The sequence below is a fragment of the Trichosurus vulpecula genome, chromosome 1 (genome assembly GCF_011100635.1).
Source record: "Trichosurus vulpecula isolate mTriVul1 chromosome 1, mTriVul1.pri, whole genome shotgun sequence".
NCBI classification, from domain to species: domain Eukaryota; kingdom Metazoa; phylum Chordata; class Mammalia; order Diprotodontia; family Phalangeridae; genus Trichosurus; species Trichosurus vulpecula.
Genome location: NC_050573.1, coordinates 47,393,337 through 47,421,199, shown reverse-complemented (window position 1 = coordinate 47,421,199; position 27,863 = coordinate 47,393,337). Strand labels below are relative to the sequence as shown.

At 38.2% G+C, this 27,863-nt stretch overlaps 1 protein-coding gene across 3 annotated transcripts in view; it reads right to left on the bottom strand.

The window, feature by feature from the left end:
* LOC118839358 (splicing factor SWAP) overlaps positions 1–27,863 on the bottom strand; it is a 111,277-nt gene that overhangs the window by 7,543 nt on the left and 75,871 nt on the right. For 2 of the 3 annotated variants that reach the window (XM_036746849.1, XM_036746984.1), the window contains 3 exons: positions 14,820–15,085; positions 9,992–10,147; positions 8,464–8,589 (listed from right to left, as the gene is read on the bottom strand). In XM_036746849.1, the coding sequence (XP_036602744.1) occupies positions 8,464–8,589; positions 9,992–10,147; positions 14,820–15,085 (548 nt within the window). The remainder of the gene's footprint in view (positions 1–8,463; positions 8,590–9,991; positions 10,148–14,819; positions 15,086–27,863) is intronic. The other variant, XM_036746918.1, reaches the window with a different exon arrangement.

Here is a 27,863-nt window from a genome sequence, read left to right as displayed (position 1 = left end):
GTTTTGAACAGCTGAAAGAAATGGAAACCTTTAGTCTGAAGAGATGATGGAGGGATACTTGTCTTTAAATATATGGGCGGGGGGGGGGGGGAAGACTGTTCTCTTGAAGACTATTCTATGGATCATGAGAACTAAATGGATAGATAACAAAAAGGAAGTACTTTTCAATGATTAAATCTGTCCCAGTAGTGTGATGTCTGTCACTGAATGAATTTAAGCAGAAACCTGACTGTCAGAGATTCTATAATTAGTAAAAGGCTGGGCCAGATAACCTTTAAAATGATCCTAATTCTCAGAATGATCTAATATATCATTGTAATTTATTTAGTAAAGAAAAATTGGACTTAATATTAGTTACTAGATTCCGTGATCAGATAATAATATAACAGTGAATCTTAGTAGTAATGAACCTTGATTTCAAGATAACAAAGCACAAGCTTTGTTAACAAAATCCTACCAAGGGGGCTGTGAGAAAAAAGATGTAAAATGACGCTTTTCTCTCAGATTATGATGTACACAGTCAATCCCCAGTGATGATCTGTGTGCACTGTATGGCTCAGAATGCTTCGATTTTAGCTAGTTCAGGATCCGAGAGATCAACTACAGACTATGTTGCCCTCTGAAACAGACTATAACATGAGGATGGCATTGAGAGGAAACAGAAGAGTCGGTACACCTTTCTTTTAGATATTTAATTTAGCCATTGCTCTAGCTTCTGAAACGTAAGAATGCCTTTATGGGCAGCATGTGTATGACAACTTGGAAATAGGCATTAAATTTTAGAATTCACACTTACAGCTTGTCCTCTAGCCTCTTCTCATTTTATTCATTAGAAAAATTTTTTTGGAATTTGGCATCCCTTACAACAAAGAATAAAAAAAAGAAAAGTTCAGCAAAGTTTGATGGTCTGGTAAAAGGTCACACCCCCATCCAAAACCTTTCCTTAAAGAAAGGAGGGAAGTGCATCATCCTCCATACTTCTCCAAGAAGGGCCAACCTCAGTCATTAGAACCAAAGAGCCTCTGCCATTCTTTTTATATCAGTGTAGTCACTGTGCATCTTTTTCCCTGGTTTTGGTTATTTCAGTTTGTGTCTTCCTAAAGTTCTCTGGACTGTCCATTTCTCATGGTCCATTCCATTCCATTCACATTATAAGACTGGTTCAGCCTCTCCTCAAGTGTTTGGCAAATCCACTGCTCCTCACTCTTTGCAACCACACCAAGTGCTGCCATGAATATTTTGATGTCCAAGAGATTCTTCTGTCTTATTTCCTAGGGGTGGATGCAAAGCAGGTGGACCTCTGGGTTAATGGACATGAACATTGTCGTTATTTTTAAAAGCATAATTTCAAATTGCTTTCCAAAATGGTTGGACCATTAATTTATAACCCCTCCAACTCTGACCATTTACATATTTTGTCACCTTGGCCAATTAGCTGGGTGTGAGAGGTGAAGTCTTAGAGCAAACTATTTATTTTACATAAGCATGAATATGAAGAGTTAACAGGAAAAAAGATCATCAAGCAGAATGCGGTCCAATGTCATCGAACACTCAACTTCTTCAGAGATGACTGAAAATTAAATTAATTAGGTTAGCCTTGGTTTCCTTGACTGTCATTAAATTGAACCTGAAAAAGAAGAGCTCAGCTCACCTAGAATGAGGTGAGATGAATACAGCAGTAATTTTAATTTTAGGCCTCTAGTTAGGAGCACGAAAACAGACTGTTCTAGGTGATAATTTTTATTATAATTTACTATTCCTGGTGTGTGTGTGTGTGTGTGTGTGTGTGATGCATTAATTAAAGAATAATCAATCTATATAAAATAATTCAACTGTTTTGCTAGGAGATAATGGAGAGTTTAGTCTCATATTAAAATGTTAACTTAGATAATGGAGACATGACTATCCTAGGGGGTATTGCTTCTCCATCTGCTTCATCAAATCTCTTCTTCCTAACCTTGAAACCCTACATATCTAATTTTCTCATTCACCAACAGTTGAGCTCTAAACACTCCTTTCTCACTATCCTGTCAGCTCTTCATGATTTAAACATATAAAACCGTGGCAAACATCAAGCCTGATTCTTACTTGCTGTGAACCACAAAACTGCTCAGGGAGAAGGGAATACACATTTATATAGTGCCAATTATATGCAAGATAATGTGCTAAGGAATTCTGGAAAGCAAACATTTCACTTGGTCCTCACAACATCCCTGGGAAGCAAACGCTATTATTCCCCCACCCCCCGCAGTCCCATTTTACACTTGCGGAGAAACTGAGGCAGACAGCGGTTAAGTGACTCGCCCAAGGGGTGCCCAGAGAGTGAGCGTTGGAGGCTAGATGTGTGATCGGGTCTTCCTAACTCCAGGCTCAGCACTCTGTTCACATGCCACCAGCTGCTAGGCTATGTAGAGTAAAACAATGACAGTAACGAGGGCACAACAACTCTGCCACAGCAGGACACCTACTCCTATGTTTCAGGGTGGCTGCCTAAATAACGTAGGCTTCTAACAAGTGATCACAAAAATGACAAAAAGGTGAGAGGCTCGAGGAGGGGGAAGGGCTGTAAATTGCTGTACTGCTCCAAATTTTTTCTCCCACTTTTGCCCTTGCTTCCCACTCTTTTCCTGTGTTGTCATCTATATCATGCCTTCCAACTCTGGGTGTTCCCCAAGGTTCTGCCCAGGGCCCTCCCGAGGCACATTGCTTGACCTGTCTGCCTCAGTTTCCTCACCTGTAAAGTGGAAATAATAACAGCACTCACCCCCCAGAGCTGCTGTGAAGAACCAGTAATATTTGTGACACTGCTCGGCACAATGACGGCACGCAGCAGGCGCGGCATAGACATCTCATCATCTCTAGGCAGACGGCTCCAGGACCCACCCATCCAGCTGCAATCCCTCCTAAGCTCCAGCCTTGCGCCATAAGCTGCTCACGGGGCATTTCAAACCAGGCGTCCTGCACACATCTGAAACCCAACACCTCTAAAATGGACCTCGCTTCTTCTTGCCCAAACCCTCCCCTCTTCCTAACTTCTTCCTATTTCTGTCCAAGGCAGCGCCTTCCTTTTGGTGTCTCTGGTTCATAATCTTGGCATTCTCCCTGACTTCTCCATCTCCCTCACAATCTCTCTCCCATCTGACCCCTTCGCTCAACTCACACAGCTACGACCTTCATTCTGGGTCTCACCGTTCTCAGCAAGATTACTGACACGGTCTTCTAACTGGTCACCCTGCCTCACGTCTATCCTCTCTCCAGGCTGTTCTACACAAATCTGCCAAATGCCACTCCTCTACGTAATAAATTCCAGCAGCTCCTTACTGCCTCTGAATTAACCTATAACTTACTCTCTTTGGGCACTTGATGCCCTTCGCAACTTGGCTCCTGGTTATCTTTCTGGCCTTACTACACACTGCCTGCCTTCACACGTGATGTCTTCTTGTATTCCAACCTCCAGTATTTGAGCCTTTATTGCACTAGCCACTCCCCACGTCTGGAAAGTAGTCCTTCCTCACCTCTACCTTGTAGAATCCCTAATTTCCTTCAAAATTCAATTCAACCACCAGCTTTAATGTGAAACTTTTCCCGGCCCTCCCTCCCCAAACTACTTTGTTTTAATTTTGTATAAATTCAGAGTGAATACAATGTGACAAGGTAAAACTACAACTCTCTGCTAATCCTCAGCTGCTCATTAATCCCTTGTCTTTTTGTCCTATGGCTGCAATATGCTCTGCCAAATCCCACCTCTAGATAACCACCAGCACCTACCTCCTTCGTTCCTAGTCACACGCTACTGAGTGGAGCCGGAGGGAATCATGAAACTGGGCTGACTGGGCCCACTAGAATTTATGTCGTCTGATCTCACCTGGGCCCTCAGTGCAGTAAGGCAAACATTCTATTCTCTAATCAATTTGTTTCCTCTCTCTCCACAGTGGCTGTTCTAAATCTCTTGTGTCAAAAACTTCCCATGGTGCTCCAATCCTGCACCCTCTGGGCTGGGAGCTTGCCTCACACTTCACCATTAAGGAAAGTTCCCTTTTCTCCCTTCCTTCTTACTTATTGTCATTCAGATCTCTTCTCCTCACTCCCATTTCCTCCTTTACTGAGGTCTTGAACAGGTGGCACTTCTCCATTCCACAGCAAATTCCTCAACAGCAGTAGTGTGCTGCTTAATGACTTAGCTTTAAAATGTAATATTAACCATCTTTTACTGTACTTTTATTTACTTGGTTAAATATTTCCCAATTATGTTTTAATCCGGTCAATCACTCCCACTGTTCTTCCCATTCTGTCACCTTCCATCTCTCCTTGCTTTCTACAAACATGCCTACGTCTCTTGCACCCCTAAAAAAATTTCACTTGATAAAAAAAAACAAACCACCTCACCATCATTTGTGCTCATTATCTTCCTATATTTCTCCTGTTTGTTGCTAAAATTCTTGAAAAGACTGTCTACACTGGCTGGGTCCCTCCATTTACTCTCCTCTCACTGTCTTCCAAACATGGGGTAATCTGGCCTCCTCACTCATCATTCAAATAAAACTGCCCTTTGAAAATTACCAATGGTATCTTAATTGGCAATTCTAATGACCACCCCCCACCCCGCCATTTTCCATACCCCCGACCCCTCCTTAGCATGTGGTACCGTTATTAATCGCCTTCTCCTGAAGTTCCTCCTGTCTGAGTTTTCCTAACCTTGCTCAGTCTTCTTTGCCGGACTCTTTTATTGTTATAATGCCAACTAACAATGGCTATCTCCCAAACTGGACCCTCTTCTCTTTTTCTTGTCTATTATCTCACTTGTAACCTCATCAGCTCCCATGGTTTCAATTACCACCTCTGCACAGATGATCCCCACAGCTACATAATCAGCTCTAGTCTCTACTCTTAGCTACAGAGATCTATGCATCGCCAACTGTCTCTTGGATATCTGGAACTAATATGCCCCAAATGGACTCATTATCTTCCTTTCCAAACTCTTCCCTCTTCCCAACATTTCTATTACTGTTGAGAGTACTATCATCTTTCCAGTTACCAAGGCTCAGAACTTCAGTGTCTTCCTTAACTTTTCACTCTTGCTCCACGTACCCTTCACAACAGCTACACCATATATCCAATCACAGCCACCCATCCATAATTTGAGACCCCTGTCATCTCTTCATGGACTACTCTAATAGCCTTATAATTGATTTCCTTGACTCAAGTCTCTTCTTAATCTAATCCATGTTCAGGTCTGCTGCCAAGGTGATTTTTTCTAAAAGGAGCATCTGACCATGACATTTCCTCACTCAATGAGCTCTAATGACTTCCTATTGCTTCCACCATCAAACAGCAATTCCTCAATTTGGGTTTTAAAGACCTTCCTACTCTTCTTACCCTTTATTCCCTTCCATGCTCTCTATGGTCTGGCTGCACAGGCCTTCTTGCTTCTTCATCCCTGACACTCCATGTCCTAAATCCAGCCTTTACACTGGCCATTTGCTGCCCAGCTGGAAGGCCTTCTCTTTTATCTCTGCCCCTTGCTTTCCTTAGCTCCCTTTAAGATTCAGCTTAAGTTCCATCTTCCACTGGAGGTACTTTCTGGTTCTCAGGCTTGTAGCACCTTTCCCTCTCAGGATACCTTTCCAGCTACTTCCTATATACCTACTTTGTGTGCACCTAGTAATTTATGTATTGTCTTTCCTTTGCCTTTTTTTGTATCCCTAGAATTTAGAACTATACCCAGCACAGTAATTTACTGGCTGGTAACAAACAAAAAATCACATTCCCAAAGCAGCAAGGCACCCTGAGGGCAAGATGGGAAGCAGCATGTTCCAGCCAAGTCAAATCACCATGACCACCTTGACCATCATTTCTCCTTAGATCTTAGGGAAAGCCTCATTTATTATTAAATGTTTTGTTTATTCATTCCAGGATTATTTCATGAAAACATTTTAAAAAGTTATAGCTGAATCTATTAAAGTATGCCAAAACATATGTATAAATTAAATTACAAAATGTTCCTTAAAGAAATAAGGAACCTAAATACCTGGAGAAATATTTAGTGCTCATGGGTAGGCTGTGCCATATAATAAAAACGACAACAATCCTAAAGTTGATTTATCCTTGTAATGCTATACATCAAATTATCAAAAGAATAACTTATAGAACTTGACACATAAAGCAGCAGTCATCAAAACCATCTGGTATTAGTTAAAAAATAGAGAGACAGATCAGATTAAATAAGGAATAATCAGAAACAATTGAAGTGGATAATGTAGTTGTGCTGTAAGAAATGATGAATGTGATGAATACAGAGAAGCCTGGAAAGATCCACATTAACTGATGGAGAGTGAAGTAGCAGAGCCAAGAAAACAATCTACACAACGGCTAGAACAATATTAAAGTAAAGAATAACCACACACACACAAAATCAAATCTGAATGTTGCAAAATCATAAAGAATAACCAAGGCTCAGAAGACACAGGAAGACATTCCCTTACACCCCTTTGCAGAGGTGGGGGGACTGCGCATTGCACAGATTTTTGCTTTTTTTAAAGGTCTTGATCAGTTATGCTGATTTATTCTTTTTCTCTTACACATCAATAAAAACCTATTTTTAAAAAAGTTATGGTTGAACTTAGTATATAGTGATTTTTGCCATAGTAAAATTTACTTTGATACACTTTTTTTGGACCCTCCTGAGGGTCAGTGCTGTGCTGTCAGTATTTGCTGTGCCATCTAGCTGCCCCTTTGAAACTTCTCTAACGGTCGGTATGTAAGGATTTGCCTAGTACATTTATGCAATAGAACATCACAATTCAAACTTTTCCCACTGACATATTGTATATCTTTCAAGTTCCCACGCAGATGACACCTCCTCCATGAAGTCTCTCTGATCTTTCTAGCTGGAATGATTCTTTCACCCATCTGATCTTCTTATACTCCTTTTAGACATTCATCATAGCCAAATTTTTACTGTTATCTGTTTATGGTCTTACCTATCCTCACTAGACTAGTATTTTTCAAGGCAGGGGCTAGAACTTACTTAGATATCAATTTGTCTCCCCTAATGCCTAGTATAGTGCGTCACCAAGGGCAGCATTTCAGCAAACATTCCTATCAGTAAACCAACAAGTTATCTGCTTGTTTGGGGCTGATATAATTTAATTCCCCTATTAAAGTCCTATTGTCATGCTTGGTTGTTTGGAAGTAGGCCAGTCAAGTCTAAGTTAGGGTGATGGCCACAAGGAGCATGTTGTTATATGCAGAAATGAAATGGCTGGCCCTTCCCAAAGGTATGGCTAATCACCTTCCCCAGCCACAAGAGAATGCTGGGGTGATGCTGCACAGACAATGCGATGAAGTTTTATAATTTAGTTGCTGCTTAGCTAAAAGCAGCAAATTTGTTCTAGATCAGGGAGAGACTTAAAAGGAAAACTTAAAGTTTTCCTTTCTCATTTAAGTTCTTCTTTGTTAGCAATAAATGTTCTGGAAAGCTCACATAGTACATTCTAGGACAAAAGGCTAGAGCAATAATACCACTGCTGTTGTGTTTGTCTTTCGTTCCCAAAGAGCAATGAAATGCTAAAAACTGGATCTCCCAGGCCTAGTACAGGAACAAGGGAGAGCATTCCCTGGAGAGGATGTTTGGTGGTGGCTCTATTGAAAGAGGGTAGAAAATTATGTTCCCAGTGTCTGCCAGTACACAGGGGTGTAGGGTATCCTGGTGGACTGTCAGAGGACATAAAATCTAGAGTACCGGATTAGTATTCCCTTTTCAAGCCATTTACTAAAGGACTGCATAAATTAAGGAGACTAGGTCTTTACCCAGCCACATTCATGTCAAACATCAACAGAAGTACCTGAAAATCAAAATGCAGAATGGGTATAATTGCATTTACAAAGTGGCAACTCAAAATAGTTCCAGCCTTTTTGAGGCAGCTGGTCTGACCTGCAGGTGGGGCAAGTGGTGTGGGATCATTTTACAGGCACCAGAATTGGCCTGTGTCATTGATTTTGCTTTGATTATTAACCCACCTTAGCCAAACCACAAATACTTTTGAGAAGCCAGCATAATGCAATAGAAAGATTCTGGCTATGCGATCCTGGGTAAGTCATTTTACCTCTCTGGGCCTCAGTTTCCTTAGCTGTAAAACAGTCACATGATGGATAATAGATGCATACCCCACATGTTGCAATGGTATGTTTGAAATATTAAAAGACCAACTGGAAGGCTTCTGGGACACTAAGGATATTCTTCATGGAGGGGTATAAAAACTGCAGAAGTAGAGGGAGTGTCTACACAGATGAAACTACAGATTCAAAAAAGTATTCAAGTAATAATCACACTACCTTGACACAAATTTGGTATGACTCAATCTTGAGTTCTTATTATCCAGCATGTAAACATCAAGTTTTTTTTTCAAATGGGAGAAAGACTCCCCTTCCCTGAAGTTTGGAGGTCCCCCTCCCCCCACACACCTGGAACGTGTGCGTTTCCGGCTGATTCCTGGGCTGTTGCTCAGACGGTAAGCTGTTGGAACACTTCTTTCTTCTCTTCTTCTCTCAGGAGAGTGAGCTCTTCTTCTAGGCGATCTTGACCGTGACCTGAATGAAGATCAAGTAGCTTTATTTACTGCTGGTTTTGATCTGAATCTATCACATTACTTCTCTATCACTCCAGCAGTAATCAGACATCATCTAAGCCTACAAAGAACTAAACAGAAGGTTCTTGAAGATGTGGTTATTATAAAGCTCTCCACAAGGACTAGTCTGTGTCATGCCAGAACCTCCCATATCCAGGTTCACAAGAACTCTTTCTTCTTCTTTTCTCAACCACCTAAATCTACAGAGTAGATTTCTTAATCTGTGCTGAACTTTCAACCCATATATAACTGAATCTGGAGCTGCCTGCTGCTTAGCCAATTCTCGATTATACAAAGTCTGATGATATAATTTATGGATTACTTAGGCCTTATGCTTCATTTCCCCTTTCCTAATTTTTTTTTTGTCTTTTCCCTGCTCATTAGTAGATTTTATTATAGGCTGGATATGGGAAAGGCATTACAATTCAAAGTAGTTAATTTTATTTGCTGCAATTTCAAGTAAAAGGTTTGCTTGGGGAGGAGGCTAAAATAAGGTTTAGAAATTACCTGTGAATTTCATTTATTCATGCTATCCCTCTGTCCCATTAGTATGGATAATCAAGGATTGGCAGCAGTTCTCACCGGGACATTGAATTTACCCAACTCTCTAACACCCAATTCTTTTTTTGGCTTGAAGCCTAAATACTTCAACCCAATTCTGAATATGTCTTTCCAAATTAACATTAAAGCACCACTTTGTTTTTAAGCTCATAAGACTTCCTGGAAATTATCTACTCCAATGAAAACTTTGGCAATACTTTTCATGTGCCTGAGAGAGATGTCTTTTATTCCTCTAGTACCACAACCTGCGTAAACCAACAATAATCTGTGAACAGTACTTCCACCTGGGACACTTTAGAGTCAGAGTCCTTAACATAAGGCCACTTAACAGTGGTTTTAGGACTTCTCTATTGCATTTTTTGATTCATTCAATAAAATTATACATTTTCAGGAACACATGCAATAATCAATTGGAAAAAATCATCTCTTCCCCTTGTTTCCATAACAACCCACTTGAAAACAATCTAAGAAGAGCAGCTTGATTTTGCCACTTAAAAAAAGACTCTATATTGATTCATTTTACTTACAATTTAAAAAAAAAACATTGTTGTTGCAGAGACCAATGATGCATTAAAATACCAGTTATAATCACATTCCACCCTCTAGATTCATACAGAAGAAGCAGAGCCATTCTTCAGGAAATATAACAATGGAATAGATCCCTTTCTGGTACAAACTACGGTATCCAATCAGTTTTAAGCTCTTCACTCATGTAATTCTTCATAACTTAGAAAACAACTTTTTTCTCAGACCTTTCTTAAGATTTATAAAACAGATTACAAAGGTTGAGGTCAGTTAGACACCTTGACATTTTACCAGGTTTTCCCTCAATAGAGCTCCAGGAGTCAAATCTTTTCGTTGTCGAAGCTGCCTGATAACTGTCTTGATCTGTTGCTGCTGCCACTGATGAGCTGCTCTGACATGGCTCCGTGCTCAGTGTCCCTGTGGAGGCTGTGGGTCTGTGATATGGAGGCACACACTTCACATTCAGAATAAAATGTGCTAGATTTGGTGTTAACTAGAATCCTGAAAAAGCTCTGTACCTTAATCAAAGCTCTATTATCACCTTATGGAGCACTTACATGTATACGTCTAACAAAACCCTCATATTATCAGGAAAGTCACTTAGCTTTTAGTGCTTGCGAAGTCTGGTACCCCAGTAACACTTTGTAGCAATTTGAAATGGAAATGGTTATTAGCATTAGATTTCAAATCATTCTGGAGGAAAGGCCATTTAAAAATCCAGCTTAGTAAACTGCATGAGATATTTTAAAGTTTTATATTAATTACAGCAGCTCTCATGCTTCGCATACTACTAATTAGATTTTTACAATGGCCACATATCCAAATCTTTGAAAACCACAACAAAGCTAAAGAAACTGACATTCTATCTTATTAGTAAACTACCCAAATAAAGCAAATGGAGTTTTCAAAAAATATGCCTGAATTTGTAGTCTTTCAAATACAATCTCTGCAAAAACTCAAATTCATAGGTAAAATGTTACTTTAAAAATGAAAACAACAAACCATCATTTTGAGATTTGCTTAAATTACTATAAAAAGAAACTTCAAAAGTTTCATTTGAAGGAAACAATTACAACTTTTTCAAAACTTCTTTCATGAATCTACAACTATCTCACCTAGTATTTTAGTTACTGCTTTAAGACTTTTAAATGAGGAAGCTGAGTTTATTTAACACTAGATTGCTAGGATAATAAATCAAGAACAATACTGGGGATGTTCTCAGCTTCTAATTCTCTTGAAATTTAAATAGTGGATGCAGTTTTAATTTACAAATCATTCATCTTTTACTAGATAAGTCTCTTCCCACATATACAAATACATGCACAGATTGGCTTTAGGTCTGGCTTCAAAAAGATGGGTGCTCACATGAACACAGTCAATATTTTGATTTACAGGTTTAATCCTTCTATCTGCATGATCAGTAGACTGAGCTCATCACACAGGTTATTTTGGCTTTGATCCCCCAAACTAAAACATGATCCTGCTTTTGCAGACTTCAGGCTGGTTATATTTCCGGCATTTACCTTAATATTTAAAGGAGCCACATGTGAAGTTGAGATGAAAACATTTAGAGAAACAAATCATTTATGATAAACATAGAGAATATAGAATCACATAGGACTATTATATGTGGAAGCTGAGAAACTTTTGAGTCAAAATCAGGAAATTCAAGGAACTAATTATCTTACTAATAATAAACAGATCTAGATAACAAAATTAGAACAGCTCCAAAGATAAATTCAGAGATTATAGATAAGTACAACTAAAACTATAAATCCTCTTACTAAAAAAGTTTTGAAAATTAAATTGGGAAGCTAATAGGTACATTATCATCAATAATTCAAACTACAGAATTTAAATGTCAGGCAGTAGTATTAAGCTGTGTGAGAAACTTCTTAAAATAATTTATTCCAAAAGACAAAGGAAATATTCACAAATGAGACTCAGAGAAAATGCAAGTGAAAACAATGCAAAGTGAAAAAAAACTTGCATTTAATGTTGGTTTAATAAAAAACACTCAATATATCTTTCACTCTATTTTTTGAGAGACATTATACTTTTCCTAGAAATGTATAACCATATGAAAGATTTTCACTTACGGGATCTTTAGGTATTCTATAGCTAACGCATAGGATACACAGGATTTCAATAAGTCCATAAATATTAAAGTGCACATGGCGTTTCCACCTTCTGGTAGAACATATGCCAGACTGCACCTCACTTTATTGCTTAGACTGGCTAATTTCAAAAAGAAAACATATTTCAACTATAGTATAGCCCCGTCTAATCAGAAATGACAGAAAATGGCATCTTTAATTTTTAGCTGGTAGCACTCCTTTCAGAACAACCATGTAATTTAAACTATCCCAGAACTCTTAAGTTATTTATTCTGTTATATGTAGACTCTCACATCTGCAATGGATTAAACTATTTGAAAGAAAAATATTTATAAATTATGACAGTAGCATCAATGGTTAATAAATTTTGAGGAAAAAAACCTACTCATACATTTGAATATTTTACATATCATTTTGAAAAGTGATCCCCCACCCTCATTTTAGAAATGTTGAATTTTTATGCCATTCCGACATCCAAGAAACATTACAAGTCATGGCACTATGCAAGTAGAGAAATTAGGTGGCCAAAGACTGCTACCAGCAGAGAAGAATAGGAAGCAATATTGAATGCAACTCAAAGCAGTCATTTTCCACTGCTAAGGCTGAGGCAGGAGCCTGCATAAAAGAAGGTAATTAAAGGCAGGGAAGCAAGAGCTTGTTTAACTCCTGTCCCAGGGATTCTGGAGGCATTACAAACTAGCACTGGCTCTTCGGCACAACTGAGGCTCTTATGCTCCTCTCACTTAGGCCCCTGAAGGATGGTTAGGACTACAATAGGTCATTCAGTACCATGGGGCCCTCTTTACAGGATGTAATAGAGGGAAATGAAGGACAAAGGAGAAGCGTCATCATTTCCAAGAGTAATTACTTGGTAAAATGTTAAATAGCAAAAATGTCTACCTTAACCAATTGATATTGAAGGCATCAATTTAGCTTTATTTTTGCTGTCCTGTAATTTGCCTGACATCACTTTATACCTATAAAAGCAAAGCCTCCATGGACTGAAGTTTTGGACCCGTCAATTCAGTTAAATCTTGGTTTGCCTAATGATTTTTAACAAACTGATTGATTTACTGACTTATTGGCCAAAGTAACCATTTTTGGTATCATTATAAAGAATCATGTTTAGAGCTATGAAAATATTGTTACTTTGATATAGTATTTTCATGCTTATAAAAAACACTTTACAAAAGTGTTCTAAGTGTTACAAAAATCTAGAATAAGAATATGCCCTGGATAAACACATAGTCCTTTTATACTAAAATAGACACACTAACAAAGATAGATTTAATGTTTTATAGATATAGATATGACATCAAAGCTAAAAACTTATAGCTTAAGTTTTAGAATATTTTTAATTTCTGAATATAACCACTGGGAAAACAAAGTGCGTAACAATTACAGCATCATTTTCTTAATTAAAACAGAGCAAGCATAACAAATGTAAACATTGCAACTGAAAAAGTTTTACTTCAAAGATGTTTGAATTAATCCTGAGACCAACTTCTCACATTTAAGCAACAAAATAAACATTCTGTCCTTAAGACTGGACTTTCTGAGTCCAGTAATAAAGAATTTGCTACATAAACTGCAGCCCTCTGCTGCTCTAGAGAGGGGTACAACTGGACTTGCTATAAATGATTAAAATGACTTTTCTGCATCTGTTACATGTCCTCAGCCAAATGCTACTGTCTCAGCAGTATTTTCACATGAGGGAGAACACAAATGCCCACCAGGGGCTTTCAAAGAGAGACAAGAGGAGCAGCAAACAGTCATTTCATTACCAAAACATCCTACAGAGTCAGGTTTGGTCATCATCTTTCCCTTTAACCCCTACCCCTTCCAAACTTTCCTATTACTTCAGGGCATATTATGCGTCTTTTTTCAGGTTTTTTCTGAGTCACAAAAGGTTTAAGTCCACCTGACCTAAATCATGGAATTTTAAACTGCTTCTATATTTGGGCAACATGCATCATTTAACCCGGTTTCTATTTTTATTTTTTAAAAGGAAGATAGGATAAATCCATCTTTTCTCTTGAAAAGAAAACATACAAAAACCAAAGTACCAATTTAATGAAGAATATATGGAATACAAGTTAAAAAGTTTAAAGAAAACTCTGAATTAAATGAGATTTTGTCCCCTTAATTTCCTAAAAGTAGTTACTCCTATTATGACAAAATACTAAATACTATAACTCACAAAAATCTGAATGCCTTTTATTTACACTGTCAGAAGTATTAATTTTGTTTACTTCCTTTGCCATTAATTCTTCAAACACCTGACTAAAGAGAAGGGGACCTTGCTCCTGATGCTGTCCATCACATGAAAACTTTTTTTCACAAGATAGTGACTGCCAGAGGGAGGTTTAGAAAGACAAGCTTTAAAAACGAACAAAACAAAACAAAATGAAAACCAAAACCACTTTCACTATACTTTTTAAAACCTTATGAGTTTTTCATTCACTACATACACCTCCATGTGACTATGCAGAATGAGTACACATTTATAATTCTACTAACAAAGATTTCTTTGGTACTGAAATCTGGCATTAAAAGAAACGAGACAGTAAGGAAGAGTTTACAGAAAAAAAAAAAAAAGGACCCTCTATTTTTCAGGCAATATTGTGTGGGATACATTCATTAATCTATTTGATGACAGATGAGTTGTTAAAACCCAAACCATTTTTAAACTGTCCTGATTGGAGGTGCTGAACAGCCTCCCCCTGGCTTATAAGCTCCATTAGGGCAGCTTTTATGTGTTATTTATCTCTGTATTATTTAGGCAACTCCCCAATACTAGGCACTCAATAAATATTAATGGAATTGAAAAGATTATCTTTGAATATGCTGAAAGTAAAAAGAATAAAAAATGTACTTTTCTTCATTATCATTAACTGCATTTAGAAGGATTTGATGAAACAGTCCAATTTTCTCTTAAATAAAAATTGATCTAAAAAATGAAGAAAAAGATTATTTTTTGTAGACTCACCTTGACCGTCGGACAGTTCTATAGGCACTGGGAAGAGAATGCTTTGCTTTTGAATGTGATCTAGACCTGGACTTAGATGATGAATGGTATTTGGGAGAGCGGGATCTTGTCCGAGACCTTTTTTTGTGCTTTTTCTTTTTCTTTTCCTTTTCTTCTTCTCGGGGAGGCTCTTTACTTTTGCTTGAAGGCCTTTCTGGTGGCTTAACTTCCAAAGCTGGCAGAGGTCTCACTCCAGTCAGTAAAGTACATGGCATATTACTGACTTCCTGAAAGAATGAAGCCAATGGCTGGCTGTTAAAAAAAAGCAGCTGTGGTGGCCTGAATACATAGTCAAAAGCCCCGATGTAAAGAATGACCCCCTCACACCAGTAAACCAAAATCTTTTACTCTACACTTGTTCCTCTACTCTTCTCCCCATGTTCATTCCTTGGTGAATCTGTTTAAATCTATGGAGTCCTCTTCTCAAGTCTCCGGCCCCCTTTAGCCTTTGATCACTCTCACCATCTGCTACCATTCTCCTTGTTTGCTGCTGAATGTTGACGGAGACAATCACACAACCATTCTGAGTGGGGCCACTACAGATTCATGTTACACAAGTTCAACTGGGCCCTCACCTCTGTGAGGCAATCTTCAACACCTCCCTAATTAATTCATTGTTCCACACTAGTTTTTCCAAACCCTGTTTTCAGGTTCCTCAAATATCTCATGACTCCCCTTCCCCCCATCCTCTCAGCTAAGAATCTTGTCTCGCATCTTACTGGAAAAAAAAGAGGCCACTCACCAAGAGCTCTTTCTTCTCCTCTACCATCTCCCATTACCCAGATGCCATCTGCCACTATCTGACATATATTGCTGTGCCTTCACCCCTGTCTCAAGTGAAGAGGTGGCCTTATTCCTTGCCAAGGCTAATTCCTCTACATGTAACGAGGAATTCTGTTTCATAGACTGCGTCCTCTATCATCTCCACTATCTCCCTTATCTTCAATCTCTGCTTGTCTCTCTAATGGCTGCTCCTCTTTTACCACATGATGATTCTCAAATCTATTTTTCCTTCCCCAGCCTCTCTGCTGACCTGCAATCTCACATCTCCAACTGCCTTTAAGATATTTTGAGCTAGATGTCCAGTAGACATATTAAACTGAACTCATTACCTTTCCCACTAAACCCTCTCCCTTTCTAAACCTCCCTATTACTATAGAAGGCAACACTATTCTTCTAGTCTCCCAGGCTGACAATTCAGGTGTCATCCTGGTATCTTCACTATCTCTCACCCCCCATATTCAATCTGTTGCCAAGGCTGGTAGATTTTGTCTTTGTAAAATCTCTTGCATGGTTCCCTTTCCTCTGATACTGCCCTTCTTCTGGTATAGGCCCTTATCAACTCACCCCTAGACTACTGCAATAGCCTTGGTGGTCTGCCTTTCACAAATCCCTCCTCACTCTACTCAACTGCCAAAGTAATTTTCCTAAAGAGTAGGACCAATCATGTCATGCTCCTACTCGATGAACTCTAGTGATCCCCTATCATCCAGAATCCTTTATTTGGTGTTTAAAGCCCTTCATAACCTATTTCTCTCCCTGTCCATCTTATACTCCCACCACAAACTCTTTGATCTTGTGACACCTCTCCCTTGCTGTTCCACAAACAGGACACTTCATCTTTAGGCTCAGGGCATTTTCTCTGGCACCCCTTATGGCTGGAATGCTCTCCCTCCTCATCTTGGCTTTCTGGCTTTGCTGGATTCCTTAAAGCCCCAATCGAAATTCCCCCCTTCTAGGAGAAGAGTTTCCAAACCCCTCTTAATTCTAGTGCTTTCCCTCTGTTAATTATTTCCTACTTATTTTGTTTGTTTATTGTTTCCCCCCAATAGGTTGTGAGCTCCCTGAGGATGAGGACTGTCTTTTGCCCTTCTTTGTATCTCTAGGTCTTAGCACAATGCCTGGCACATTATTTTAGACTGAAATATATATAGTCTCAACTGTTTTAAATCACCAACCTATCCTCCAACACAAATAACATGTTTAACTAAGCCTGTACTTGGGAAAGTGACTGAAGTCATTAAAAAATAATTTTAGAAGAGAAAATTATCCAGGTAAAGTTTTGAGACTACATAAACATTTTCACTAATGCATCTGTGGGGAGAGTGGCAGTTTAGTGCCCAGATGGCCAGCTTTGGAGTCAGGACAACCTGGGTTCAAGTCCTGTCTCTGACACATACTGCTGTGTAACCTTGTCAAGTAGCTTAATGTCTCAGTGCCACAGGTATTTCCCTAAAAGTTTAAGTTGTGGGGGAAGTGCCAATCTTTACCGGTAGGGTGGGTTTTCTTTTTTAAACATGGAGTTCTTTATGCCAATGTAATTAACAATGCTAACCCAAAAAAGAAATCTTGGCAGGGGCAAAGTGGGGACATCAAAGGTGTTTTACTGCATAATTCTTAAGTCTTGAACATTGAGAGAAAAAAAGAAAAAAGCTTTTGCTCTTTGAAATCTCTCGCTTACATACCTATATACATACACACACACACACACACACATATAAAATATACACGTACTCTGTAGGGCTGCAGACTAATAACAGATATGTAAAAGCGAGTGGTCAGATGCAGGCTCTGGGTGAAACGTCAAGCCCAGAGGACAGGGCAGCGGAATGCCGGGAACAGTGCTGGCTCCCCAGCTCACTGTGTGTAGGCAGGCAGGCAGATCATTCCCCAGCTCGGCCCTGGTCCTTGCTATTTCCTACAATGCGGGCAGCATCTGTCTGGATGAATTTGAAGGGATGCTCCCTTCCAGCTCTAACATACTAAGACCATGTGGTTCTAAGTGACATTCTGTTAGGAGGACTACATTTCATCTTTGTCAGGGAAACAAAGAATAACAATTTACTTAGAAAAAGTGATTAAGTTCTGTTTTCTGTTAATGCAATGAAGTATCCTTTATGAATCATAACAACACCCTGAAGATTGCTCCTCATCAACAGATGAACTTAAAATAAGACACATTTTGTTTTAAGGTAATGACTGCAAATGTAAAGGTATGCAGTCCCCTAAACACCTTTATATTAAGGATAGAAAGGTCATTCCTCAACTCATTCTAAATGAATAATTTTAGCTACAGTCAATTAACCATCACACACCTCAAGACATATAGAGAAACCTGCAATTTATCATTTTGTGCCTCAGAGAATTCTGCTGCAAGGTTTATTTAAAACAATTTCAGTCAGGCAGCCACTACAGGTTTGTCCTTCATTTCAAATTCTGACACTCCCCAGCTGTTGTTTCATAGGAATTGGAAAAATCAGATTTATCTAGCTATAATTTCCACCCTGCCTATCCTGACATTTCCCTATTTATGACTGTGAGGCCTAATTTGAATACAACAGGAACTAACAGATTAAAGTATGGAATTTGTAAATCAGAGCTTGATAATTAATTTGTGCTTTCTACTTCCCTATTTAAATATGTATTATCACAAAGAAAGGCTCAAAAAACATTTGCAGAGATATAAGCCATATGTGGTTTAAATTATTATACCAAATCGTAACCAAAATTACTATTCTCAACTGTTTTGAGACTAGCTATTTTTGTAATATTTACAAAACACACTAAAATAATGCTAAACTCATTTGAGTTTCAAGGATCACAAATAGGTTTGAGAATTATCACCTAAATTGACAAAACTGGTTTCTCACACTATAGGACAGAGCTGGTTTACAAGCACATGTATTCAAATTAAACTAAGAAAACAATCTGGGTTATTTTAATGTGATATTTTTGTTTTTAAAACTTCTCCTTTGAAACAACTCTTGCAGCCAAGTGTTCCTTCTCACATATTTTTAATATCAAGCACATCATTTAGACTAACACAAAGATGGTAGTGATTTTAAAGTTAGAAACATTTAAGAGAATGAAACATAAGTGGTAAAATCTATCACTCTGAATGGCTGGAAAAAGAGAATGTCTAGTTACTTAAAACATTCGGGTAACAAATTTATCATATTAATCACATATGGATTACCTATATACAGAGAATACATGAAACACTACAACTCCCTTGGAACAAAATATGGTATTTTCTTGATGATCCGGAAGACTTTTTGGGAAATTATAAGAGTCAAGGGCCAACATTACTAAGGAATGCTGATTATCACTGCTGTATAAAAGTGTGCAGAAATTAGCACTGAAATGGCAGGTAGGTTGATATGCCTCTAGAAAGAACACTTTTTGGTAAAGTGAAAGGAGCTTTGACAGATGATCACATCCAAAATTAGGATAATATCACCAGAGCAAACAGAGTACTTGTATGGCAGTAGAATTTAGCAGATGAGGTTTCTGACACCTAAATTGTAACTCCCGCATCTGGATCAAAGAAGAAAGCTGAGCTGGAGTGATTTGCTCAAGGTCACCAAGTGACTGAGTGTAGGTTGTAATGCTAGTACTACTAGAACTCTGGTGGCACAACTGTACTAATAGGGCCTACTATAGGTCGAGTTGCCTAGAATCCTTGTCATCTGGCTTCTTTGATGATTAAAAAGGCAAAATTACTTTTCGAATTTCAGATGAAAGAAGGCAAGAACTAACTTCCTCAGGAAAGATCAAACTCATTTTTAGAATGTGGGTACAAAGCCTAATATAAACCTGATTCAGATAGCTGTCTGTGCCTTCCTCTAGTGAACACTCAAGCGCCAGTGCCATTGGTTTTCATGTCCCTGGCAGCCAATTCTCTATCTCCCGACTGTGCCTTTTCACTGGTTGTAATCCGTACTTCTCATTTACACTGCAAGCATTTTGTATAGAAGAAGTTGTTGGCATGTTGTCTCCATTCTTAGAATGTGACATTCTCTGAGGAAATGGGGCTGTATCTTTGCCTTTCTTTGTATCCCCAGACCTTAGGATGTCTGGCACATAGTAAGTGTTTGATAAATGCTTGCTGAGTGACTGTTTATGATGCTAGGTACTGGGGTCATAGACAAAAAAAAAAAATGAGCTCATGGAGGGATATAACATGAACAGAGACATAATCATCATTGTGGTAATTCTTCTAGCTAGTGATGTATTAGGCACTGGATACAGAAAGGTATGGCATCTACATATAGTTTTTAGTGCTTTTGGTATGGGGGAGGAGAGGAAGGCACCGAGGAGGAAAGTACTATATATAAAAACTTGTAGCATGTGCACACAAACACACATTCAATTACGGCGCACAGACATGTACGTGTGTACATGTCTTTGGCTATAGAGGTAGCTGAAGTGGCAAATATATTTCATTATCTGCTAAATAGGAATACTTGTGGTACCTGCTTCACAGAAACGATGTGAGAAAAATTCCTTATAATCCTTAAAGCTATAGCTATTATTATTTGAACTAAGGGATCTTGGTTTTATTATACTAACTAGTTTATATGGAATAATGATGATACAATGTTCTTTGCTAATTGTTTACATTTTTCAGTTTCCTTTTTTTAAGCAAGGGAATCATCTCAGTCAAGATTTTCACGTAACAGTAATCAAGATATGGGGATGCAAGGGAGAAATAGGTTCCATGAAATCTATCAAATAATTGATCTTTACACTTAAAGTGAAAATGGGACTTTGATTCATGCATTTGAAACTGGTCATTACAACAACTTGGATTACGTTCTGTGTTGGCAATCCCATTTTTAGCTTAATGGCATATATAGAACATTCCCTGTAGAGGTTCTTGGCACATCAAAAGAACATTTTAAAACCAATAACTAGCCCAAGGATCCCTGCTATTGGGGCAAGAACTCACTATTTAACAAAAACTGTTGGGAAAACTGGAAAAGTTTTGCAGAAACTAGGTTATCAATCAGGATCTCACATTGCATACCAAATAAGCTCCAAATTAGTAAACAATTTAAACATAATGAGTGATACCAATAATAAATTAGAAAGGAACAGGGGAAATTTCCAGTCAAATGTGGGGATAGGGGAAAAGTCTGTGACCAAATAAGAGGAAGAAAGGTTCACAAGAGGTAAAACAGATAACTCTGATTACATAAAATTAAAAAGGTTCTGCACAAATTAACCTGAGGCAGTTAAAACAGAAGAGAAGCAGGAAATGAGGGAAAAAATATTTGCTGCATGTTTTTTCTGATAAAGGTTGCATTTCTAAAATGTATGGGAAATGAAGTCAAATCTGTAAGAATAAGAACCATTCCTCAACTGATAAATGGTCAAAGGATATGAAGAGGCAGTTTTCAGAGGAAGAAGTGCAAGCTATCAATAGCCATATGAAAAAAAGCTCTAAATCACTATTAGGGAAATAAAAATTAAAACAACTCTGAGGTGATAGCTGAAGTCTATCAGATTGGCTAAGTTAACAAAAAAGGAGAACGACAAATGCTGGAGGGGCTGTGTGAAAACATGGTTAGTGGGAAAATGCTTGGTTAGTAGAGCTGTTAACTAGTTTAAGTATTCTAGAAAGCAATTTGGAGCTATGTGCAAAAAAACATAAAGCGTATCTATAACCCTTTGACCTAGCAATACTGCTACTAGGTCTGTACCCCAAAGAAATGAAAGAAAGAGGAAAAGGACCACACATACAAAAATATTTATAGAAACTCTATTTGTCGTGGCAAAGAATTAGAAACTGAGGATATGCACAAGTTATGGTACTGCGGTATAAGAAATGATAAAGGGGTTGGTTTCAGAAAAGCCCATGAAAGATTCATAGGAATTGAAGCAAAATAAAAATGAAGATAACCAGAACAATTTATACAATAACAATATTGAAAAGATAATCAATTTTGAAAGACTTTGTAACTCCAGTCAACACAATGACTAACCACAACTCCAAAAGCCTCATGATAAAACATACTACCCACCTCCAAATAGGGAAATGATGAACTCAGAGGGCAGACAATGAAGCACATTTTTTTTCTCTCTCCCTCCTTCCCTCTCTTATTATTATTGACCATGGATAATGTGGAAATTTGTTTTACAGGACCATATGTAGTTGTAATTTTTAAAAACCTCAATGGATGGAGGAGGGGAAGGAGTGGAGAAAATTCAGAATTGAAAATAAAATAGAATTAAAAAAACCCCAACAACTGGCTTTGGGGACAAAAGAAAAATTAACACTCATAGACAACACATAGTTCTGATAGCAAATAGCTCTGGTAAAGACAATAGCCATGTATCAAAAAAAAAAAATAAGCCAGTAGTTTCAGAACTATAAACATATATATATATATATACCAACAAAGACTTTTATATTAATAATCTGTATAATCTTACACTATCCCCTCTCAATATTTTCACTCAAATAGAGGGTGAAGTTGGTGCTAAACGAGCATGCAGGAGCTCCTTGGAATCTGAAGTTGACTGAGCAGAGGTGTTTGAAATTCAAGAACTTTCTTTCAAAGGGAAAGAGGAACTCATGTAATGTTTCCTAATAATGCTGAAGGTGCACCAGAGGACACTCAGGTGAAACCCAGAAATGATCATCTGGATGGAGTCTTAGGTCATGAATTAGCACTTTTTTAGGGGGGAAAAATCATTGGACAAAGACAGAACTTTTGGGATACTAATCTCTTCTGGTTTTCCTCCTATCTCTCTGACCACCCCTTCTCTGTCTCTTTGCTAGATCCTCCTCCAGAGCATGGCCTCTAACCATAGGTATCCCTCAGGGTTATGTCCTGTGACCTCATCTCTTCTCCCTCTGGACTACTTCATTTTGTGATCTTGATGGGGTGCTTGTGCTTGTATCCCAGCCCTAACCATGTCTCTCCCCAGCCCAAAGATCCTATCTCTGGCTGGGGCCCAGTGAGGCAAATGATGTCTCCCTGTTACAAGAACAAGCTGACCTCTGTAGAATTTCCCTCGTACGAACAGGACTATCGTGTACCAGTAGAACTCTCATACTGATTCCTATAGCTACTGTATACAATCTAGATGTCAACTCCCAAGGGTATCCTGTTACAGAGACAGATGTACAGACCCCTTAGAAGCCTCCCCCTGCTCCTTCACCCAGGCCATGCCAGTAGTGAATGATGCTGTGCCCAAGGTAGAGAAACTGTATGTTCATTTAGGAGCTGATCACTCCTTGATCCTGCCCCCCCCCATAATTAGTACACTTGCCTCATAACTCATTGAACGTTTTCTATGTAAGCTTTAGCATCACTCCTGTTAGGTTTCAAGTTTCCTAAGGAGCTCTGCCTGCCATATTAGCATTATAATAAACACTGGACTACTTGAGTGTTTCAACAATTGGGCTAGTAGCTGCAGCGGGGGTATAAAACCAACAACAACCAGCTCACAGAACGCTGCAAGCCCAGGTTCTTTTGATCTGCTTTACTAAGGAAAGCAACGTTAAGGGGTTAACAATCTTACTTTGACCCAGTATACAAATATCATTCACTTAGTTCAGGGGAAAAATCCAGCACCCTGAACTTCAGAGCAAACACAAACAAATTACAAATATCAACAGACAGACCTTGTCTGATTCAAATCTCAATGTATAGTTACCAGGGTTTAACAAAGTCCCAACATCTGGGTTTACAAGGTGGAGGGTTCTTAACTACAGCTGCCCAGAGTCTCCACATCACAAGAGTGAGAGCTCTAAGCAAATAGCTCTGTCTTCCCTTTTTATCACTCTTTAGCTGTCATCAAACATTATCTGAGCGACCAGAACTTAAGCTCTTACTACTGGCTCTGGAGTTAGCAACTCCCCTAAGGACCCATGTGACTTAAAATCATCACAAAAATGCAACTTAAACCCACGTGGTCTAAAAGCCTCTGATGTCACAAACATGTCTCTCAAACCCATGTAAACTAGGCTTTCCCTTGAGGCAAGGAGGTCATCAAGGACTTCTAATTTAATCAAGGAAACAAAGGCCAAACTCTTCAAGAGCACTTGGTTGAATAAGTGCTAAGAGCCCATCTTGATTCCCAATACATGCATCTGTGAATTCTTTCCAGAGAACTCTGCCCTGGACCTTGGTATTTTGGGATCCCTGTACCCCTAAACTGCATCAATTTTTATCAGCTCTCATGGATTTAATTAACATCTCTATAGGCCGATGATTCTCAAATCTATCATTCCTGCTCCAATCTCCTTGCTGATGGACCTCTAATCTCTCATCTCCAAATGTCTATTGGATATTTTATACTCAACATATCCAAAACTGAACTCATTATCTTGCCTTTATTGCACTGCCTGAAAACACACCTCTATGTAGTCAAATCATTTGATTCCCTGGCTCCCTGCTCCCCAATAAAGAACCTTAATTAGCCAGCTGTTTCCTTGAGAAAATAGTCTAAAATGTTTAAGAAAATGTCTCTCACTCAATTTAAATGTTGAATCGAGCTTAATTTGAGGCATTTTAAGTTTAACCGCTAATCTAAACTTTCTATGTGAGTACTTCGCAATACAAGTTAAATGGTCATGCTCAAGACTCTAGTCCAACACCTTTTCTTTGGCTTCCTAAGGCATCTGTCTGAACTCTCAAAAGAAACCGATCAATAAGAAAGTGTTTCAGAAGCTTGTAGGAGGGCATGATAATTGCTATGGGTATTGAGCAATAGCAAATTATTCTTCTAAAGACAGTCTGAGCTGCCTTCTCAAGAAGCAGTTTTAAATGAAAATGACTAAAATAAAAATCAGCAGAAAAAGGATACTATAATAATGAAGTCTAACTTTTGAGGAGAATAGTGAAATATTATAAAATTTATAATAGAGCAAATCATATTTATTTATCCTCCCACTACATTATGGCATTTGTCAACAGGTCAGCAATAAAAACTAACACACATTTCCTGCTGTGAAAAATCTACTGCTGAAAAGCAGATTAACCCTCATTTGAATAAAGAAATACAATGGTATTTATCAAGAAATACCAAATTAGCTACAAAACAGGATTAAATATGAAAACTTCAGACTTCTATCAAGTTTTTTGTCTTTGTGAAACTTCATTAAATTATCAAGTCATTTTCCTATGGATGAACCTCCTGAAAAAAAAAGTGCTAATATGTTTTGTTATCTGTTTCCAAATACGTCACAGTTAGGTTATTATTACTGCATATGAAAGATTCTGAGTTATTTAGAAAGCTGGTAGATATATTTATTATTTGCAGTTCCTCCCAATTTCCTACACTAAAATCAGCTTAAATATGTAGGGGCTCAATAAATACTTAATTGTTTGCTACATTACCATTTCCTTTTTAAAACTTTAGCTGGATCTATATTATCTGCACTTAAATGCTTACTTTAATAACTGGGAAGCTCTGGGTTCTCATCAGTGTGGGTATTCCCTCCTCTGATGGAGACGGCAATCCCTTCGCACCTTAGTAGATAGCTTCATGAGTTGTTACAGTTTAAAAAAAACCTGACCAGAGATTTTCCCCTGGAAAGCAGAACAATAGCCCAGCTCTCTTCATAGGATTAAAAAAAATAAAAATAAAAAGGAATGCCAGAATGGAAAATGAACACGAAATCCAAGGAGAAGCTATGGTAAATGCAGCTGAGGTCTGCATAAGGAGGTATCTAGAAAAGCCTGGCTCAGGGGCACAGCCTGAAGCTACATATCCAGGGCAGGGAGACTACAGCCTAGGCTATGTTTTTCTGTGTCTCTGATCCTGAACCAAGGATCAGAAGCCTACAGGGTTCAGACAGGGAGGACAATGATGTCCTGGATCACACTATGACCTAGAGCCCAGATAATGAGTATCAAAGAAATCCCCACCATTCCCTACTGAAGGGCACAGAGGCTAGGCCCAACACAAAGTGCCAATTCAGGAAGTCACTCTGGAAGAATGAATAAATAGAAGAAAATACCAATAGAGAAACACAGAGAATTATTGTAGAGTCAGGGAAACCCAAGACACAAACTCATTAAAGAGTAACTCTCTATGATCTACAAAATAACTGAATATCTGATGGTAAGATTCTTTGGCTTAGGGAGATTAGTTTTAGAATGAATAGCTTTTGACAGTGTTCAAATCCTTTCTATCCTGCGAAGCCTGGTCAGAGTTTACCCTCTACCACCAGTTTCTGAGATAAGTTTTATTAACTAAACAATTATAAGACACAAACCTGGAAACCACAGGCAGACTTGCTATATTAAATTAACCATCTATAACTACAGGCTGTCAGGGGTATATTTTTCCTATAACATAAAGGACTGCGTAAGACAGGTAGGACACTGATTTCAGGATTGGTTTCGACAGCTGAAATATTCCAAACTATTGCCTCCTGAGACAACAAAGGATGATTGACTGATGTTACAGAATTGCAAGATCTAAGAAAAGAAAAATTCCCAATAAGTACATTATCAAGTTTTCATTGAGGAGAAAAACCAGAAACTGTACATCTTGAAAATACTGTCCAATCTCAATGTGTTTAATCTCTGCTTCATTTCTCACCTAGCCTTAATCACTGAATGGGTGTTGCCTCGGTCAAACTGAGATCTGTTAAAGACCTTAGCTTAAAAAGGCCAAGGTCTCCCACTGCATCTCGGGCCATCTCCAGTTATCCTGATCTATATCTTGCCACTAGACCCAGTTGGCTCTGGAGGAGAAAGTGAGGCTGGTGACTTTGCATAGCCTTACCTCACTTAAGTCCAATTCACTTGCATGCCATGGTATTACCTTCCTGATGTCATGATGCTTTTTGAGAATGAAGGGCAAACAACAACAGATCCAGTAGATTAACCAAGAGACTACAACCTACAAAGGCTTGAGAAGAACTATGGTAAAATGGATAAGGCTGGGCTCAGTACTAGCTCTATCGCTAACTAGTTGCAAACCCCTTTACCTCTATAGCCCTCAATTTTTAAATCTGTAGAATAAAAAGATTATTATCAGATGAAACTTTAAGGTCCCTTATAACTCTAAAATACTATGGTTATATGATTCCATTAGGTGCACAAAATTTCTGTTACTGGATTTGTCTAAAGTCAAGGGTAATACATAACCTCAGAAATGGCATCAAACTAAAAATATTTTAGAGTCTGTGTATTAATTATAGCAACTTTCAACTTAATTACAAGTATTTTTGTTCAGAAGCAATTAAAGATATTTATCACCATCTGTTACTAACATTACATTTCTGTGGGCATATTTTATCAGTTACAATCTGTGATTATATATCCAGGAGAGTTATCCAAATGATTTTTTAAAGCAAGCAAAAAATTTCTTTTTAAAAAAATATTTCAAAATAAGGTTTACTTTCAGGGAACTGTAAAGATGGGAGAAGTAACACATTAAATACTGTACAAAAGGAGATGCAATACTGCTATAACAAGACTGGAAAACATGTGGGAAAATGTGGGAAAATTAGGTAACTAAAACACAGAAACGAAATAAGTTGTGGCTAAAATTCAATAAAAATATAATTTAAAAAATCTCAAACCTAGGTTCTACTATGATAGAACTTTTCAACACTCAGAAATCATCCCCTCAAACTAAGAGTAAAATATTTGTCCTAAACCACTGAAATCCAAAGGAAATGAACAGAGATGAGTGGAAACAGGACACAAGTGGCTCAAGACATGCAAGTGCCTTTGTAATGGTGAATGGAGGTATCCTGTCACGGAAATTTACGGAGAAGAGTGGACTCAAGGACCATGAGGCAGTACTTTGAGAGATGAAAGAGACATCCCATACCTCTACGTCATCCAATTAATTTCTGTTCCCCTTTTATTTCAGTGGTCCAGGAATGTTTACATAGACATGCATGCGTATTCATGTGTGTTCACAGGTATGTAGGTGCACATATTTGTATATAGTCAATTATGGTCATTGTCATAATTCAAGGATTATGTGTGTAGCAGAGCCAAAAACAGTTCTCGAAAAAGCAGTATGGATTATCTGAGAACAAGATGGCACAGAAAGAATATGTTGCCATATTTCAGATTCTGATAATGCTTCACAATGACTGTTGGAAATCTTATGATGCCCTCACTTGGGTCAGTCTTTTGGTGTCATTTATGTCATAATTTTCAGGGCAGCTGGTGGTATGGTGGAGTCAGGTCTACAGGGCATTCCTAAAGTCTGGACACATAGGCAAAAATGCATATTTTCAAG